Below are 18,166 nucleotides of genomic sequence, written 5' to 3'. Positions count from 1 at the left end.
AAGGGTATTTCGTAATTGCCAAAAATCAAACAAATAATTCTTGTATATTTTTCTAATGTTGCAGAGTTGTTTTATTTTCCATAAATCTATTAATTTTCATAAACCATAAACTTTTGTTCTATCAAAGGATTAAAAATAAAACGTGCATGTGTGTACCATAAAATATTAATAATATAATCCGAGTTTAAGCAAATGCTTGGCAAATACTGGGGATTCTGGTCCTGTATATACAAAGCAACCTGTCGTTAAGAGTTAATATAATTAAGGGTCAGATTTGATACTGTTTTATACTTCAATTAAATGTCTTAATCCTGGGTAGAGAATATGTGAAAGGGAGCTCTGGTGGTTTGGACCTGAAAGTAGTAAGTATTTAGGATTAAATGTGACAGACAAATAGGTTTGCTTGGCAAGGAGACATGCAGTATTGTGGCAAGTATGTATTGATTTAATTGGTAAACGGGCGCCAAAGATATTTTTGAAACACGGTCAAAATTGCCTGCCAACTTCACACTGGCGTTCTTTGAGAAGTGCTATGTGACAAAGTATATATATTTTTTTAAAGTTACACAGTTACTTCATTATATGTACATACCATACATAATGTTATTTGGAATTCACAGCTTTCACAAAAAAATATATATATTTTATATATATAAAATAAATGTTTCTTTTGAGAATCATTGTCTTTTTCCTATACCAAATGTAATTTTTGTTTTTCCTACTGGCTCATATCACATGGCAGAGAGGCTTTGCTATGCAAACATTGCCCTCGCTGTGAAGTATTATTTTAAAATATTATCTTTAAATACAAGTAACAGAATAATTAGTATTGGAAAGATGTTATGCAATTGAGAATGAAAACCCCTGCCCCTTTTTGTGATGCCACCAGAAGAAATCAATGCTACCCACCTGTCAAGGGAAATGGCTTTGCAAATTCTGCAGAAGTAAATGCATAAATTAAGGAGTCTCTGGAAGCAGTTAAAGCAGTGACTATTGCAGTTAGCATGTTAATCTCCCATGTTAAAATGAGTGTAGGACACACTGATATAGGGGTACTGTGGCGTAGTGGTGGGCTTAAAACAATGTAGCTATATGATGTAAACGAATCCCAATAGTTGGTTGCTAATATAGGTGGTTTTAAGTAGTCTAGTAAAATGTAAAACTGTATTTTAATTTTGTGTGTGTGTGTGTGTGTGTGTGCTGTTCCTGAATTTGTATTTTCTAAAGAAAGGACCCTCCATATCTTTAGTAGTTATTTGGAAAAGCTGCATTGTAGGTGGTTGTTTAATAATATGAACAGCCTAGATTTATCAGTTACTACTACTACAGTAACTACTAAAATATTTTTATGGGTCAACTGTGCTAAAGGTATGGTGAAATGCAAGTATTGTTCTCTCTTTGTGCTTCCAATCCAGCATAAACACAGGTTGTACTTACAGTAAGATGCACTACTCACTCATTCACTACTAATTTGTACCATAAACATATGAGATATTAAGGTTAATCATTACTATGCCCGACCTTCAGATTGTACAATAAATACGAATAATAAAAGGAAAAAAGTGTGTTCATGGTATTTGCATCACAATCGGTTGAATACAAAATAAATAAATAAAATAAAAGCATACGGAAACATAGGGAAGAAAGAAAGATGAATTTAAAAACAAAACTTACAAAATTATTGAACATTTTAGGTGGTGAGTAAAAATAAATAAGTTATGGCAAGTAGAAATTCACCCAGATGCATGTGCCATGGACCCTTGTGGTTGAGTAAATTTTAGGCCTGTCAGGTAGCATAGGACTGGCCCTGACATACACCAAACATTGGTTATTATTTTTCTTTTTATATATATATATATATATATATATATATATATATATATATATATATATATCTTTTATTTTAATTCTCAGTACTAACATAAGTAAAATTTCATTTAATATCTATAGTTTGTCAATGCATCCGTGATATAAAAGACAATACATACATTTAAACATAAAAAAATAAATAAAAAAAATACAACATTTATTTGTACATTGGTTATTACTTTTGAGTTCTGCGACTACACTTATACAAAGTACTGTGTGTTTAATTTATACAACATACCCTGAAGTACACTTTTAACTGATATACTATTCTGTGACACATTTATACATTACTGCGAGGATTAGTGATGTTAAACTCTATGACAAAGTCATGTGCTCAGCACATTATTGTAAGGTTTATTTCAGAGAAGCTCGATGATAAACTCATACAATTTATTATGAATCTTAATTTTGTATAGGACTGCAATCCACTTATATGCACCTGCACATTACAGTAATTTTTTTTTGCTGTGGAGATCTGTAATAAACTCATACATAATAAACTCCACCAAGTAGGAAAGAGAGATCTGGGCCCCCACCAATCAGTGTATTCTGGGGCTAAGTTAGAATCTGAACTATTGAATTGCACATGGACCAGTTTATAATGCTTGCAAATATTTTGTGCGTTTGACAGAACAATACAAGCTTTTCTAAGACGGTATTACCCTACTCTGACTAAGGTGCTTGGGCTTACACACAAAATAAATATATGTGATGTATAAAGTCCCTTTTTGAAAATTAATCACTCTCATACAGCACACAATGCTAATTAGTCTCTTTCATTTAGAGTTGTCTAAAACAAACAGACTGTGAGACAAACAAAGAGATCCATTGATCCTGAGAAGTGTGCCACTGCATTCCGCATGCAACCTCGTCAACTACAAGGAACGCGATAATAAGATTTACAACCACATTTACTTAGACAGGATTACCAACTCATACTCATACTAGACAGGATTACCAACTCATACTCATACTAGACAGGATTACCAACTCATACTCCACAAGATGTTTTCTGATTATACAGTTAAGGATATGTTTTGATTAATGATCAAAGTGCTTCTGGCAACACCAATGACAGCTAAGATAATTAATGCAATTCTGGGCCAGAATTAATTATATATATAAATGCCACAGGCACTAAGCTCTGTGGCATATATGTATGGTGGCAATGATAAGGTTAACTGTTGTTCAGGTTAGCTATAGGGATATGCGGAAAGTTTAGTGAAGTTTAGTTGCTGGGCAGAATTAGGTAGCTGTACAGAAGTGGGGGATAAAAGCTGGCCTGCGACTGAGTGCAGTTATATAAAGTAAAGTTATATAAAGGTTTTAAAGTGTTATGTTATATGTTTAAAGTTTGAGATATATGGATTTATGCCCCTTAAGCTTTAAATAAACCCCATGGGTAGCTCATTTAAACACTAACAATATGTGTCTGGTTGTATTGTGTGGACTCTTTAATTTAATAGGAACTATTGCCAACCATGTGTATATATATATAAATACACACACATACATACAATTAATAACTACCCAGTTAAGGGGACACTACATTCACCCAGACCACTTCAGCTCAATGAAGTGGTCTGGGTTCCAGGTCCCTCAGGTTTTAACCCTGCAGATGCAAACATAGCAGTTTCAGAGAAACTGCTATGTTTACATTGCAGGGTTAAGCCAGCCTCTAGTGGCTGTCTTCCGGAAAGCCACTAGAGGCTTTCCTATTGACAGCTTGAATGCGCGCGCTGCACTTGCCGCACATGCGCATTCGGCTCCGCTGACGTAGGCGGGGAAGGAGAGGTCACCAGCACCGAGGAAGCCCGGCGCTGGAATAAGGTAAGTGGCTGAAGGGGGTTTAACCGCTTTGTTTTCCTGACACTATAATGATCCTTTAAGGGTAGTTATAAATTATGTAAAAGGTTGACTTTGGTGAGTATAAATGTGTACTAATCATACAGTGCATTGGTAGAAACATGGCAGTTGATAGGCCCATTCAGTTTAATTGGACCCAATGGTAATTGTTAAATCCTGCTCAAAGTTATTGATTTTTTATTATGACATCCTTTACCTGCCTGATACACTATATGGATAAAGTATTGAAGCCCTGGCTTACAATCTCTGTTCAAGTTCATCCCAAAGGTGTTCAATGGAATTGAGGCCAGTCAAGTTCTTCCACACCAAACTCATCCAACCATATCTTTATGGACTTTGCATTATGGACTGAACACTGGGCACAGTCATGCTGGAATAGAAAAGGTCTTTTTCCAAAGTGTTCCCACAAAGTTAAAAGCATAGCATTGTCCAAAATGTCTTGGTATGCTAAAGAATTAAGAACACTTCCTTCACTCGAAGTAAGCGGCCTAGCCCAACCTCTGAAAAATAGCCCTATACCATTATCCCTCCTTCACCACACTTTACAGCTGGCACAATGTAGTCAGGAAGATAACGTTCTCCAGGCATCTGCCAAAACCAAACTCGCCATTTAGACTGCCTTATAGAGAAGCCTGATTCATCACTCCACAGAACATGTTTCCACTGCTCCAGAGTCCAGTGGTGGCATGCTTTCCACCGATTGATCTGACGCTTGGCATTGTACTTGGTGATGTAAGGCTTGCATGCAGCTGCTCTGCTATGGAAACCCATTCCATGAAGCACCCAGTGACCCCACTCTGTGACTTTATGTGGTCGTCCGCCTCGTGGCTGAGTTGCTGTTATTCCTAAACCCCCTAAATGGGTTTGACTAACACACAAACTCAATAATTAAACAATGAATTATTACATTTTAAAAAAACAATAGTTTTGTCCATATAGTATATGTGCCCAACGCAATTCAAAACAATGTCTTAAACACAACTATGCAACTCAAAGGGTTAAAAGAATGTATGAAAGCCCAAACTTATCATGATTTTGGTACCTGGAGTTTAGTTCCACTTTCTCTGCATCAAATTGGCTCTGCATTTGGATCATTTGACGAACTTTGTCTCGGAGCTGCTGCTCAAGGCGTGCTGTCTGAAGAGAAGCTCCTGCTGCATTCTGGGAGAGACGCAAGTTGGAATCCAGATTCAGACATGCTGTGTGCATGCGACGGGAACTGCGAGAAATGTCTGACTTGATCTCAGTGATGCTCCTGAGTAATAAAAGGAGAAGAAGACTAAATATAAGACTGAAACAAGTATCTCCTTCACTGGAAATATGTTATCACCATGCAATCACCAGTACTATTGACCAGTTACAATGTGAACTTTCCACAGCAGTGTTTTCTCATCGATCAGCCAATGCCCCATTGCAGTATTCTCTTCCCAGCCTCATGATCCAAACTCACTCTATTCACAGTCTGACCAATCGGAGTCAACTCACACTGTGACCCATTCAGAGCCTATTCACAGCATGACCCAATTTGAGTCTATTCACAGTGTAATCCAAACTAAGGTCTCAATTTAACAAGATTTCCAAATTATTCAATTCTGTTAGAAAAACATTGCAAAAAATGTATCTGGCCAAGTCACCATTAAAGTCTATGGGGAGTTTTCTAGATAAATCATATGGAAAGTTTCTCTAACAGTATTGAATCATTTGGAAAACTTATTAAATTGAAAGTGTCTTCACAGCTGGAGTTGCCTTAAATTGCTGTGTTAAAATTTTGTGTGTTGTCACGTGTGATTTTCATTCAAACAGACTTTATTATAGCCGTTTCCCTACAACCGCACCTTGTTACAATATAGCGTACTCATCAATTTCTATCTCATCGCATCCTTTTCTCACTGTGACCCGTTCCAAACATGAGAATCCAGTATTCTTTCCCTTTCAGCAGTAGACAACATAATATCCCTTTAGCATCCTTTTCTTACTGTGACCTGTTCCATACATTGCCCTGTGAGAGTCCAGTATTCTTTACCTCTCAGCCGTAAACAACATAATATCCCCTTAGCATCCTTTTCTTACTGTGACCTGTTCCATCCATTGCCCTCTGATAATCCAGCATTCCTTACCTTTCTGCTGTAGACCGCAGTTCATTGAACTGATTGCGTAGAGTTGTTGTCTGATGCCATAAAGTCAGAATGCTGCCGTGCTCATTGGTCATGTACTTGGAATAACTCTGCGAGGAGTGAAAAGAAACAGTAAAGGGCAATCAAATTTTCAAGAGTGGATCGGTATGTAATGTATGTGCAGTATGATATAAATGTACTAGTAATTTGGCTTAGACATTATTGAGTTTTTTTACTTTATTTATCCAATATATCACTGGATGCAGTGTGTCTTGTTATCATATCGAAGTGGTCTGGGTACAGTGACCCTGTTTGTTGAAACTTGCAATGTAAATATTGTCGTTGCAGGTTTAACACGCCTCTAGTGGCTGACTTTCTGACAGCCACTAGAGGGCTTCGTCTGCTCTAACCAAGTAAAACCCAGTTTGAGTCATGGAGCAGCATTTGATTGACGTAGTGCGGCATTTTGCATGCCATGCAAACTAACCTCCCAATGGGAAACAGTTCTATGAACCATTCTTAAATATTAAAGTTACCTTAAATTTTAACAAAATTAATTCTGCAAAACACTAATAGATAGATTGTCAGTAAGACAGATGCATTTGTGATGGTAAAGCCTTTAAGTGATGGAAATACTGAAAACAGTAATAATTACCTCTCTTTCCATCCTCCACTCAATCTCTTGTTTTTCTGCCTCATCGTGTGCTTTGTGGAGATCAGCAGTCAGGATCCTCAGCTCCTCTGCAAGTTTCTCATTGGATAACTTTAGCTGGTCCATTTCATCTCGCAGAATTAGGTTCATTTGGGACAAAGTGCTACTCCTGTAGGGAAATGAGACGTCAGGTATTAAGATGTATTCACTAAAGCTAGTGAGACAAAAACGTTTTGTAAAATAATTCATGTCCCGTGGACACGTGTCTATCTATATTGAATTTTGCAGTTTAACACATGTTTACTAACTCTGAAATGGTCATTCATAGGGGCATACCATTTACACAAACAGTTTGTAAATACATTGGTGTAGGACATTACATATTCTATATTCCTATTCATATTAGGTATCAGGTATGTATGTCTAATTGGTAAAGGAGCAGGTGGCAATTTCCTATTCTGTAACATGAGAAATTTAAAATGTGGGTGTATAGCAAGAGGAAAGATGGTGGTCCTATTTGTTTTTATATGGTCAGAGTTTTAGCTTCTGAAGTCATTATAGTCATAGCTATAGAACGGTGGACAAAGGATGTGCGCTTTCTGTTCTCAGATCTTTGATTTTCTGGACCAAGACTCTCTCAAAGTCCAGCAAGCAACATCTGCTGTTGAATATCCATCATCCTGTAACATTGTTTGCTATTTTATTATATAGTAGTCATTTTTAGCAAAATACATCTATAGAAAAATTGGGCCTGAGGCTTAGAGATATTTCTGACACACTAAATAATTATAATATATGTATATCAGCATCACAGCAAGCCACCAAACAAGAAGAAAGAAGAGAATTATTCAAATTTTAAAAAGTGTTGTTTTATGCAACTGGTTCTTTACAATAACTGCAGTGCAAAGGATGAAGGAAATGTAGGCAGGGCTCAGTGGGAATATAGGACATGGTTTAAATCCTATGATGAGGTATATAAAGGGTGAGTGTGTAGATGGGCTGTGGGACGGCCCAAACTGGGAGATATCTGGGTAATAACTTCAGCTGGTCCATTTTCAATATTCAGTGCGTGATGGAGCTGAATACGGCTAATGCTTCTCACAGAGAAGAACTGGATTTAGTGAAATGGACAAAATTTATCAAAACTGAAAAGTTCTCAGATGAGAAGCGGTTTTAGCACAGTGGCCGGGCGGTTGCTGAAATACAGGTAAAATGTATGGATTTTCCTTTTGTATGAAAAGGGTTTCCAATAATCTAGAAAAATATCCAAAAAAGGAAAACTTGAATCTACAAGATGTACCTTTTCTGTTCATCCTCTAGTCGAGCAAGTGTTTTCTTCAGGTCTGTGCTGTGATCTTGGTCGGACCTTTGTAGGACTGATTCTGCCAAATCCAAACGTGCCTGTAACTATTGGGGAGAAGTAGAAGCACACATGTTCATTTATTAGGGAGTTTAGTATACATTCTTTAGAAATAGCAAAAGTAGAGCAAAGTTCTAAATGTGGAAACCAACTGAATTTCTGATACAACAAATAGAGCAATGACTGTATTTCTCTTCATATCCTATATACAATAGGAGACTTTACACAATACTACAAGACACGTGAGGTCAATTTCCCAAAGTGTTTTCAGTTGCATAGCCTTCATCACCATGTTCTATTCTTCTATAGAAAATATGTAATACAGGATTAAAGGGACACTATAGTCACCTGAACAACTTCAGCTTAACCCCTTAAGGACACATGACGTGCCTGACACGTCATGATTCCCTTTTATTCCAGAAGTTTGGTCCTTAAGGGGTTAATGAGGTTGTTCAGGTGAGAAATATAGCTCCCTGCAGCCTTTCTCATGTAAACACTGAAAAAATACAGTGTTTACATTGAAAGCTAGGAACACATCCAGTTGCAGTCACTCAGAATGCCACCAGAGGGACTTCCGAGTTGATTGAGGCATAAAACTCCTCAATCCACTCAGATCTGCTGTCAGCAGAGCACAGGGCCGCACTGTGTCTCCTCCCTCTGCATGCAGACACTGAACTTTCCTCATAGAGATTAATTGATTCAATTCATCTCTATGAGGAGATGCTGATTGGCCAGGGCTGTGTTTGAATCATGCTGGCTCTGCACCTGATCTGCCTCTTTGTCAGTCTCAGCCAATCCTATGGGGAAGCATTGTGATTGGATCAGGCTACCACTTCTGATGATGTCAGCAGACTGTTTTTTTTTTTGTTTTTTTTAGGCAAACAGCATGCAGAGTTACAGCTTCTGGCTTGAATACAGTAAGATTTTGCTATATTTGTGGAGGCATGAGTGGCCCAGGGGGGCTAGATGGTGGTGTTAACACTATAGGGTCAGGAATACATGTTTGTGTTCCTTTAAATAAAACTAATTTGAGCTTTTCAAATAAGAGCATGAGAACTAGGGCAAGAGATCTGAAGTCAGTGTGTAAAATGTTGGGGGGTAGGAGGTTATAATGTACAGTACAATACAGATGGAATGCTAGCATGGTAAAGGGATCCAATAATACTTTGGATGTGGATAAAGGTAAGCTTAGAAGAACAAAGATGGTAAATAAATAAAAAGGCTTCAAATAAGGCCAAATTAGTTATTTTTTTTGTTTCTCTTACCAGCACATGGATCATGTATCAACTAAGGCAGCATGGTTTGGCCTGCCTTGGGATCCTGTACTGGTTGGGATACCCACCAGCAAATCTCACTAACTGGGCCACCACAGAAAAACCTTGCAGACTAGCTGAATAGCATTATCTTGCACTTTAGACTCTGATATTAGGCTTCACACATTAACTTGAAGATGCAGTGACTTAGAGGTCAGAATCATCCTACATGGGTCTTTTGTCCCTTCCACTTGCCCACATAACATACTTTCCCTACAGTTCCAGTGAAGGCTGGCAAGTGAAATGGTACAATAATGATTTCTAATGAGACAAGATTGCTAGTGCTAAAGGAGACTTAAAGTTATTCATATTTGATCTTTCCCTGTAAAATAAGGGAAAATGTTAGAGAGAGATGGCAAAAATAGAGAGTAAGAAGGTGGAGGAAAATGGGGAAAGGATTGGCAAATGAGAATGGAAGATGAGGGGAGAAATTTAGACAGAGAGAAAGATTCAAAAAGGGTCAAGGTAGAGGCTAATTGAGAGAGATATTAATAAAATGTTAGCAGAGCAAGTAAAGATATTTGACAGTGCTGGTGGGGAGAGAGAAGTAACAAAAAGCTAAAGGTAGAAAAATGGGTCTGGTAAGGCTTCAGTAAGAATTCAAGTGGCTGTATAGTAAATCTATATGTGTAGCTTTAAATACACAAACATGTCTAAAAAAAATAGTGTGATAGCAAATAATGAGTCAGTTTATTAATTAAACAGGCAAATCATTCTCACAAATTCAAACATAGGGTCCATATAAAAAAATATAGATGCTGGGATACATTTCAGACTCAATCAATGAAGATTCTTCCAGTAAGACATTTTTTCTGGACTAGTGTTATCATGCAAATGGTATGCATTTTTAAATGAATTATACATATTTTAAACAAAATTCTTTCCATTAACAAGCCACATTTTTAACAAAGCTCCACATACCTTAAGGGAAAGCTAACAAACAATTAGGACACAGTTTAAACATTTTTTATTTCTGATAGACATTGCAAAATTGATACTTTACAACACCTGCATTGCTGCAGTACGGACAGGATCCAGGGCAGGTGGTGTGTGTACATGACTCAACGATACCCCATTTGAGAGACAAAAGAGGGCTTATTCAGTAGACCGTGAGTTGGCCCGGGACGTGGAATTCTCATGTATACACCTGAGAAATACCACTGCAAGCATTCACTAATATCCATTTGGCTCATGTTCAGCTCAACACTTTAATTGAGGAGGGTTACTTGTTTGTCGCCAGGGCTCTATGCAATATCAGGCTGGTTAATATGTAGGAAACATGCCACCTGTCCAGTTGTATTTTGAGGTCAATGGGAAGAACTTCAGAGAATGATGGTACTTTACTGGCATCCAAAGGGTTAGATTCTTACTATAGATTTAGCTGGTACCACAGTTATTTGCAGTGGGATGTCTCTGTGCTAGCAGAATATGCACATGGTGCCAGAGTCTCATGGTAATAATAAACATTGGTTTTAACCTAGTAATTTACACACTCTGAGACTTATTCAGACTTGTTAGGTATTATAGTCCAAAATATTTCGCACATTCCTAGCATTTTATAAACATGGGCTCAACATGTTCTGCAAAACTTGTCAATACTGTATTTCAATGGCTTTCTGACGTCACTGCTCCTCAACTGATTTTCCAGAAATATTAATATCACCTCTCAGCAATAAATGGAAAATTCCAAGGTCAAACAGCAGGCAGTGAATGCATATATTTATAGAACTGGTTTGGTAATGGAACAAACTATGAAATTAATAATAATTTAACAAGTAAGAAAACATTTGGATTTTATTCGCCACACTTTGAACACAAGTACAGCAAATGTTAAGATAGGAAGAGAGGTGCCAATTACATATTATATCTAATCAAAGAGTTATTTTTGTTACTGGCACTCAGTGTACTGATTCTCTTGCATTGATTTAAGCAAATTGCTCAAATTCAACGGGAATTGAAGAAAATTTGTCCCAAATGCAAACTCTTCATTTGCAATGTTTGTCCTGATTTTGCCTGATTTCTGAACTGGATTATGATGTAATTTGCTAAATGTTTAATATAAATTATAAAGGAACACTATAACACTTAACACTGTTAAGAATACAAACCTCACCTTTCCGCTTCCCACTGCTGCATCACGTGGTTGAGGTTTACTCGGTCAGTGCAGCGGTAGCACCTCTAGTGGCTGTCAGAATGAAACATCGTGTCTTATTTTAGAAACGGCTTCCTCTTGCCTTTTACATCACGCCAGTACGACAGCCACTAGAGGCGTGTTTACCCCTGCAATGTATATATTGCCCTTTCTGCAAAATGTTTTACCCTGATTGGTTAAACATACAGGAACACTGATAACTTTAATGGTCATATAAAGCACATGAAGCATCTCATGGAAAAACGGTTAGCATAAGTTATAGGCATATTCCATATGCTAACTGCTCACCATCACACCATGTAAGCACTGCTCCTATACACTTAGAGATTAAACAGTATTATTTAAGGCCAGTTATATTCACTTTCCTAATCAGATCCTGGTAAAATTAACCTATGGTATAGTTCCCCCCCATCACAGAAGAAAGGACTGGACAGAGAAATTGGTTTAAATAGATCCAACCTTCCCATCAGCCAGTCCCTTTCTTCCTGTCTTTCACTATAGTTATTAAAGAGTATGATTTAGATTGTATTGTATGCTCAGCAGACAAATACATTTGAGGTCAAGTTAGGGTTCTGCTTCAAATTCCTGAAAACTAAGCAAACAACAAATGTTGCCTCTCTGGGTGAACCCTTTTTGATGACCGAGGATCTGACCTAAATTAGAAGATGACAACAATCCATTGGATATATACGGCCAAGCAAGGGCTCTTTGTTGTTCTTAGTTAGTCTTGACCTCAGTCTGTTATACTCTATATGTTGACTTTCTGAAATTATTTGGCCACAGCTAGTCTCTGTTTACTCTCATCAGTAGGCTGTTCCACTATTATAGGCACTGTGTTAAGTCCGGTCCCTCTAAAGACTGGCAATACCCTATTGTCCTGCATTTCCCTCTATTAAGACTTGTGACCAAGGTTTGCATGTCAGGGTAATTAGTATTCCTGACAAGATCAATCTTTAATGGATTGGTATGAGTAATTTTATAAGATGTCTATATGTTTAACCCCTTAAGGACACATGACATGTGTGACATGTCATGATTCCCTTTTATTCCAGAAGTTTGGTCCTTAAGGGGTTAAACAATTTAATTGAATTAGGAATTAATTTATTTTATTACAACCATACAATTAATGAATGTCATGGCCAATTTCATAATACTTACAGTTGATTTTTGCTGCTCCTTTTCTGATGTTTTCTCCAAAAGTTGTTGTTCAAGCTCTCCACACCTTTTCTTATACTGTAAAACCTGTAAAACAAAAATATTGGAACATAATTAGGAGATAATTTCTTCTCTAACACCATCTAAACCCACTGCAAAGACCTACAAGCCATCACTTCAGCCTGATCTACTAATTACCTCTGATCTCGTTATGCTATTACCTCAAATTCAACAGTTTAAATATTCTCAGATCATCTTACCAATCTCCATACCATGTCCCTTAAAACAATTGTCGATTATCCCACCCATCATTTCCCTCCTTCACAACCTACAGTTAAGTATGTCCCCCTACAACAGGACATTTTCACATACACAATGTATATAAGAGGGAAGATCTTGCACTTAGCTACAGATAATTCACCCAACTGCAGAATCTTGATCAATTCCAAGTGCAATTACTAAATGTATATAGTCATCAGAAATCAATGTAAACCTTGTTCTGCAGTCTCTGTACTAGTTGAGCCTGCTTCTGCTGACCGTCCTGATAGGCTGATAATTTGCGTTTGTACGCCATTTCCTCTTCACGGAATAGGCGTCTCATATCCAAGACCACTTCACTTTCACCCAATCGCAGGTTATGAGACTGTTCCAACTGCAAAGAAAAAGTAAGTAAATAAATAAAAGTTATACACACACTCACACAAACACACACACACACTTAAGGCTTTTCCTTATTTAACAATGCAGGAGTGTGTCTGTGTGTGCTATCCCTCCTAGTAACACAATAAAAAGGGGAATTACAGTAATTCAGAGAAATCGTGTTTTCCCAATTCTCCCAAGATGCCCTGCTGGATATGTAAATGAGCACAGACAGGCATCATGTTTCCAACTTCATTCTTCATTTCTTCATCCACCCTAACTAATTGAGCGCTGTTTTAAACACAACTTTATAAACCAAAGCATTTTTTGTGATTCCGCCGGACTAACAAACAAACAGAAACCATGATATGTGGGTGATGCACAACAGCACATGTTACATTTTCATCAATCAGTGAGGAGTATTTAGCTCTCACCACAACTTTCTAGTTTAAGAAATATATTTTCTTTGAAGAATGCATGTATGACGTGCTCACTCATTTGCTACCCTCCTACATCTACAGTACCCTGTGTCACCTCTAAAGATGTATTTGACTACATAGTTCAATAATATATTATTAATAATTTAATAATAATAATATAATAATACCGTTGATGAATAGAGTTTGCAAATATTTTTGGGCATAATAATATTTTTTGTCTCATCTACAAGAGAATAAAACACACAAAAATCAACCCTAATATACACATAAACCATTTTGTATACCACATCTTATATTCCCTTGGGTATTACAGGGTCCACAAAAACAGACCTATGTCAATGGCCCTAAATTTATTTGGAAATAATTGTTAGCTTGACAGCTCCCAATATGAGATAAAACATTCCCGCTCAAACCATTCCATGGAGAAACATTTCTGTTGCCCAATAAAATGTGTCACTGTATAAGCATTTCTGTTTGAAGGTGTGAAGCCTTGACGTTACTCCTGCTGTGAGAGTGGAGTAAAGGGGGGAAGGGACTAAGGGACTGGAGTTAGAGATCACACGTCCCTGAGAAAGTGTTTGTGGGGAGGGCACCACTCCCTCTGGGTTGTTAACAGCCAGACAGTTTATTTAGAGTTGTTATGAGAGAGCGTTAATTCTGCTTGGGAAGGTGGGAATCTGGCACAGCAGGGGGAGCACAGAGGTGCAGCTGGAGGGAGTGATTTGAGCAGACAAGGTCACAAAGCAGTCACAGGCCTTGTTGTCTATATACTAGGTTTAGGATTGACTGCTAAAGGTTGACACAGCTAACAAGCAATGGCTGCCGAACCATACTGAATACAAGATGTGTATGATAAACAAACTCCAGTGTGAGACAAACTTTGGTAATTCATATAGAGGAATAGTATGGATCTCAAATAAAAACATAAGGAAAAGTACCGCTTGGCCCCCCAAAGTGAGACTGGTACTGACTCAGACATTCGACTTTCAGAGAGTAACTGATATGGACAAGCCTTACTTTTCATGACTGCTCTCTAACAGAAAAAAAAAACCAAGATGATGTTGAATCCATCAAGATAAGTTAATTCCAGGTGGAGCGTAAATTAAGCCAGACCAAGTATTGCAAACAAAGGTTAACTCTTTATGGGCTGATATTAGTAAAACCAGAAAACACTATGGAGAGTGAGCTCTGAGCATTGAAGAAAGACTTATATACCTACTAAATATGCAGAAACACTAGTTATATTTAATAACCTTCTAACTCACATATTTCGATTAAACGTAGCATATTTGACAGTCCAATCTTTATGAAATTACATTTGTTGTTAGCAAAATGGAGATTGCAATGATAGCTGCTACGAAATACTAAACAGCAGAAACGTATTATTACTTTGGGATTGCGGATAAGCTGCATAATGTACAAGAGAAGCAGTGAGCGAAGATAAGATACGTATAGGATATATACTATGAGTACTGATAAGGTCATTGATGAATATGAGATGCTTCCAGTAATGATAAACATAAAAATGTATATCAGCTTGCCAAATAAAGGAGTTGTTCTGAGTAACGACACACTCACTTGTGTATAGGAGAAGCTGTCAGTGCTGATAAGCTCACTAATGTACAATATATGTGAGTATGAATAAGTTCATTAATGTACAATATATGAGTATAAACAAGTTCACTAATGTACAATATATGTGAGTATAAATAAGATCACTAATGTACACTATATGTGAGTATGAATAAGCTCATTAATGTACAATATATGTGAGTAGAAACAAGTTCACTAATGTACACTATATGTGAGTATAAATAAGATCACTAATGTACAATATATGTGAGTATAAACAAGCTCACTAATGTGCAATATATGTGAGCCTGAATAAACTCACTAATGTACACTATATGTGAGTATAAATAAGATCACTAATGTACAATATATGTGAGTATGAACAAGCTCACTAATGTACAATATATGTGAGTATGAATAAGTGTTGTCAACTATTTATTGAAGTGTTGGAGTGTGTGGGATAGAGCTGGCTTCACTGTGGGTTATTAGTGTGTGGGATACACTCTTTCCAAATAATCAATATCCTTCTGAAGATACGGTCTCCAGTACTGCGTACAATACTCCAAGTGAGGTCTCACCATTTATTCTGTACCATGGCATGAGCACTTCCCTCTTTCTACTGCTAATACCTCTCCCTATACAACCAAGCATTCTGCTAGCATTTCTTGCTTCTCTATTACATTGTGCGACTACCTTTAAAGGGACACTATAGTCACCAGATCAACTACAGCTTATTGAATTTGTTCTGGTGAGTAGAATCATTACCTTCAGGCTTTTTCAGAGAAAATGCAGTGTTTACATTACAGCCTAGTGATAACTTCACTGGCCACTCCTCAGATAGCTGTTAGAGATCCTTCCTGGGTCATGGCTGCCTAAAATGCATCCAAACATTCAGTGTCTCCACCCTCTGCATGCAGACAGTGAACTTTCCTCATAGAGATTCATTGATTTAATTCATCTCTATGAGGAGATGCTGATTGGCCGGGGCTGTGTTTGAATTGTGCTGGCTCTGCCCCTGACCTGCCTCTTTGTCAGTCTCAGCCAATCTTATCGGGAAGCACTGTGATTGGATCAGGCTACCACTTCTGATGATGTCAGCAGACTTCTTGCTGGTCTGAGGCAGACAGGGCATAGCCAGCAGCTTCAGGCTTGAATACAAGTAATATGTTGCTGTATTAATGGAGGCATGAGGGGCCCAGAGGGACTAGATGGTGATTTTAACCCTATAGGGTCAGGAATACATGCTTGTGTTCCTGACCCTATAGTGCTCCTTTAAGTCATCTGAAATAATTACTCCTAAATCCCTTTCCTCAGATGTTGAGGTTAGGACTCTATAAAATATTCTATACTTTGCCCTTGGGTTTTTACTCCCAAGATGCATTATCTTGCACTTATCCACATTAAATGTCAGTTGCCACATCTCTAAACATTTTTTGTGTGTCGGATAGAGCTGGCTTCACTGTGGACTGGTAATGTGTGGATTAGTGGTGGATTAACTGTGGACCAGGAGTGTATGGGATAGAGCTAGCTTCAGTGAAGAATTGGTGGACTAGTGCTGGAGAACAAGTGTAAGGAACAGTGCTGGCTCTATAAAGGAATAGATTTATGAACAGTGTGTGTGTGTGGAATCACTAAAATGTAGGAGTATATGGACGCGCATTGGCTTCACTGAGGTGTTGGGAGTGCATGGAGTACCGCTGGTTTAATTGTCAGAAGAGTGTGGATAACAGCTGCATTCACTGGAGTGAGGAGCATAAGGATTAACGAAGGCTTCATTGAAGTGTGGGCGGTTAGGGACTGAAGTTCATCAAAGTATAGTGGTGTGTGGACTTAATTGAATGCAGGTGTGTATGAACTAATGTTAGTTTCCCAGAATTGTGGTAGTGTATGGGTAAGTGCTGGCTTTATTTAAGTGTAGAATCAACAGGGATAATGCTACCTAATATATTATAATGATAGTATAGTGCAGAGAACGCAGACATTTATGGAGTATTAGTGGACATCACAAACCCCAGGCATACACAATGCCATATTTAACATCTCTTTACCTTCTCAGTCAAGTTGAGATTTTTGAGTGTGAGTTCATCACGCTCAGAGCGTGTTTGTGCCAGCAGGTCTTTCGTACGGAATAATTCATCCTGTAGAGATCTGTTCTCCTCATGGAAAGTACAGTCTAGATAAGAATCAGAGGGTCCTAAAAAAAATAAAGAAACCAATAAACAGGTGGAACAGAAGAACTGCAGGAGGGAGTTATGGTGTATGCAAAAAAATTATGGTAGTTTATACATCACTTGCAAAAATAAGCTGTGATGTTTCCTCGCTGTTTTCACAAGGAGAGACTTTACCGTTGCCACACATAAGTAATCCATTTTAAGGAGTAAGTCACACGCACATTTGATATCATGATCATTTTGTCCTGGCTGCAATCATTTTCCTATTTTAATCTAGAATATAAATATAATTATCAAGTTTCATGCAATTTCTCCTTTTTTTTTTTTTACTCTTTGTTGAGAAACTCAAATGTCCCTCAGCCTGGTTTTCTTTGGGCATTTTCTACCATTTGGTCCTACTTTTTTAAAAGTTCAGTATTTTCGGTATGTAGAAGTGTATCACAGAGCTCCAGAGAAATAAAGTGTGGAAGCATGTTATATATTTACAATATATCAAAATAAAAAAAAACATAATACAATTAAAACCTAAATGATTTGTTTCACATAAATGGCTTAAAGAAGGTAATTAATCTAAAATTCTTTGGAATCACGCAGTCGCTGGCACATTTGGTCACACATCTTAGCATAAAAGGGTCATCCTTTTGCAACTTTACCAAGGTTATTCACTAAAAAGTTAACTGTCAGGAATTCAAAGCGAAGTTTGAATTGAAGACCAAAATAGCAGTAGTGAAAATATTCTCCATGTTATCTTGTCATGTCATGTTTCCAGTTTGGCTATTTAGGCTTTGTCAGATTCCTGACAATCTTCACTCTAGCGAATAACCCTGTAAATGTTGGAAGGTACGCTTATACATCTACCACTC

General features: G+C 37.5%; 1 protein-coding gene across 1 annotated transcript in view; it reads right to left on the bottom strand.

Annotated features, from left to right (window-relative positions):
* LOC134586675 (rootletin-like) overlaps window positions 1-18,166 on the bottom strand; it is a 79,390-nt gene that overhangs the window by 39,095 nt on the left and 22,129 nt on the right. Inside the window, exons 3-9 of the mRNA XM_063442407.1 lie at window positions 17,181-17,326; window positions 12,975-13,133; window positions 12,485-12,568; window positions 7,802-7,908; window positions 6,505-6,670; window positions 5,853-5,959; window positions 4,778-4,990 (exon numbers count right to left, since the gene is read on the bottom strand). Of these exons, the coding sequence (XP_063298477.1) occupies window positions 4,778-4,990; window positions 5,853-5,959; window positions 6,505-6,670; window positions 7,802-7,908; window positions 12,485-12,568; window positions 12,975-13,133; window positions 17,181-17,326 (982 nt within the window). The remainder of the gene's footprint in view (window positions 1-4,777; window positions 4,991-5,852; window positions 5,960-6,504; window positions 6,671-7,801; window positions 7,909-12,484; window positions 12,569-12,974; window positions 13,134-17,180; window positions 17,327-18,166) is intronic.

The sequence above is a fragment of the Pelobates fuscus genome, chromosome 2, assembly GCF_036172605.1.
Source record: "Pelobates fuscus isolate aPelFus1 chromosome 2, aPelFus1.pri, whole genome shotgun sequence".
NCBI classification, from domain to species: domain Eukaryota; kingdom Metazoa; phylum Chordata; class Amphibia; order Anura; family Pelobatidae; genus Pelobates; species Pelobates fuscus.
Note: the sequence above shows the minus strand (reverse complement) of the source record. Positions and strands in the feature narration are given on the sequence as shown.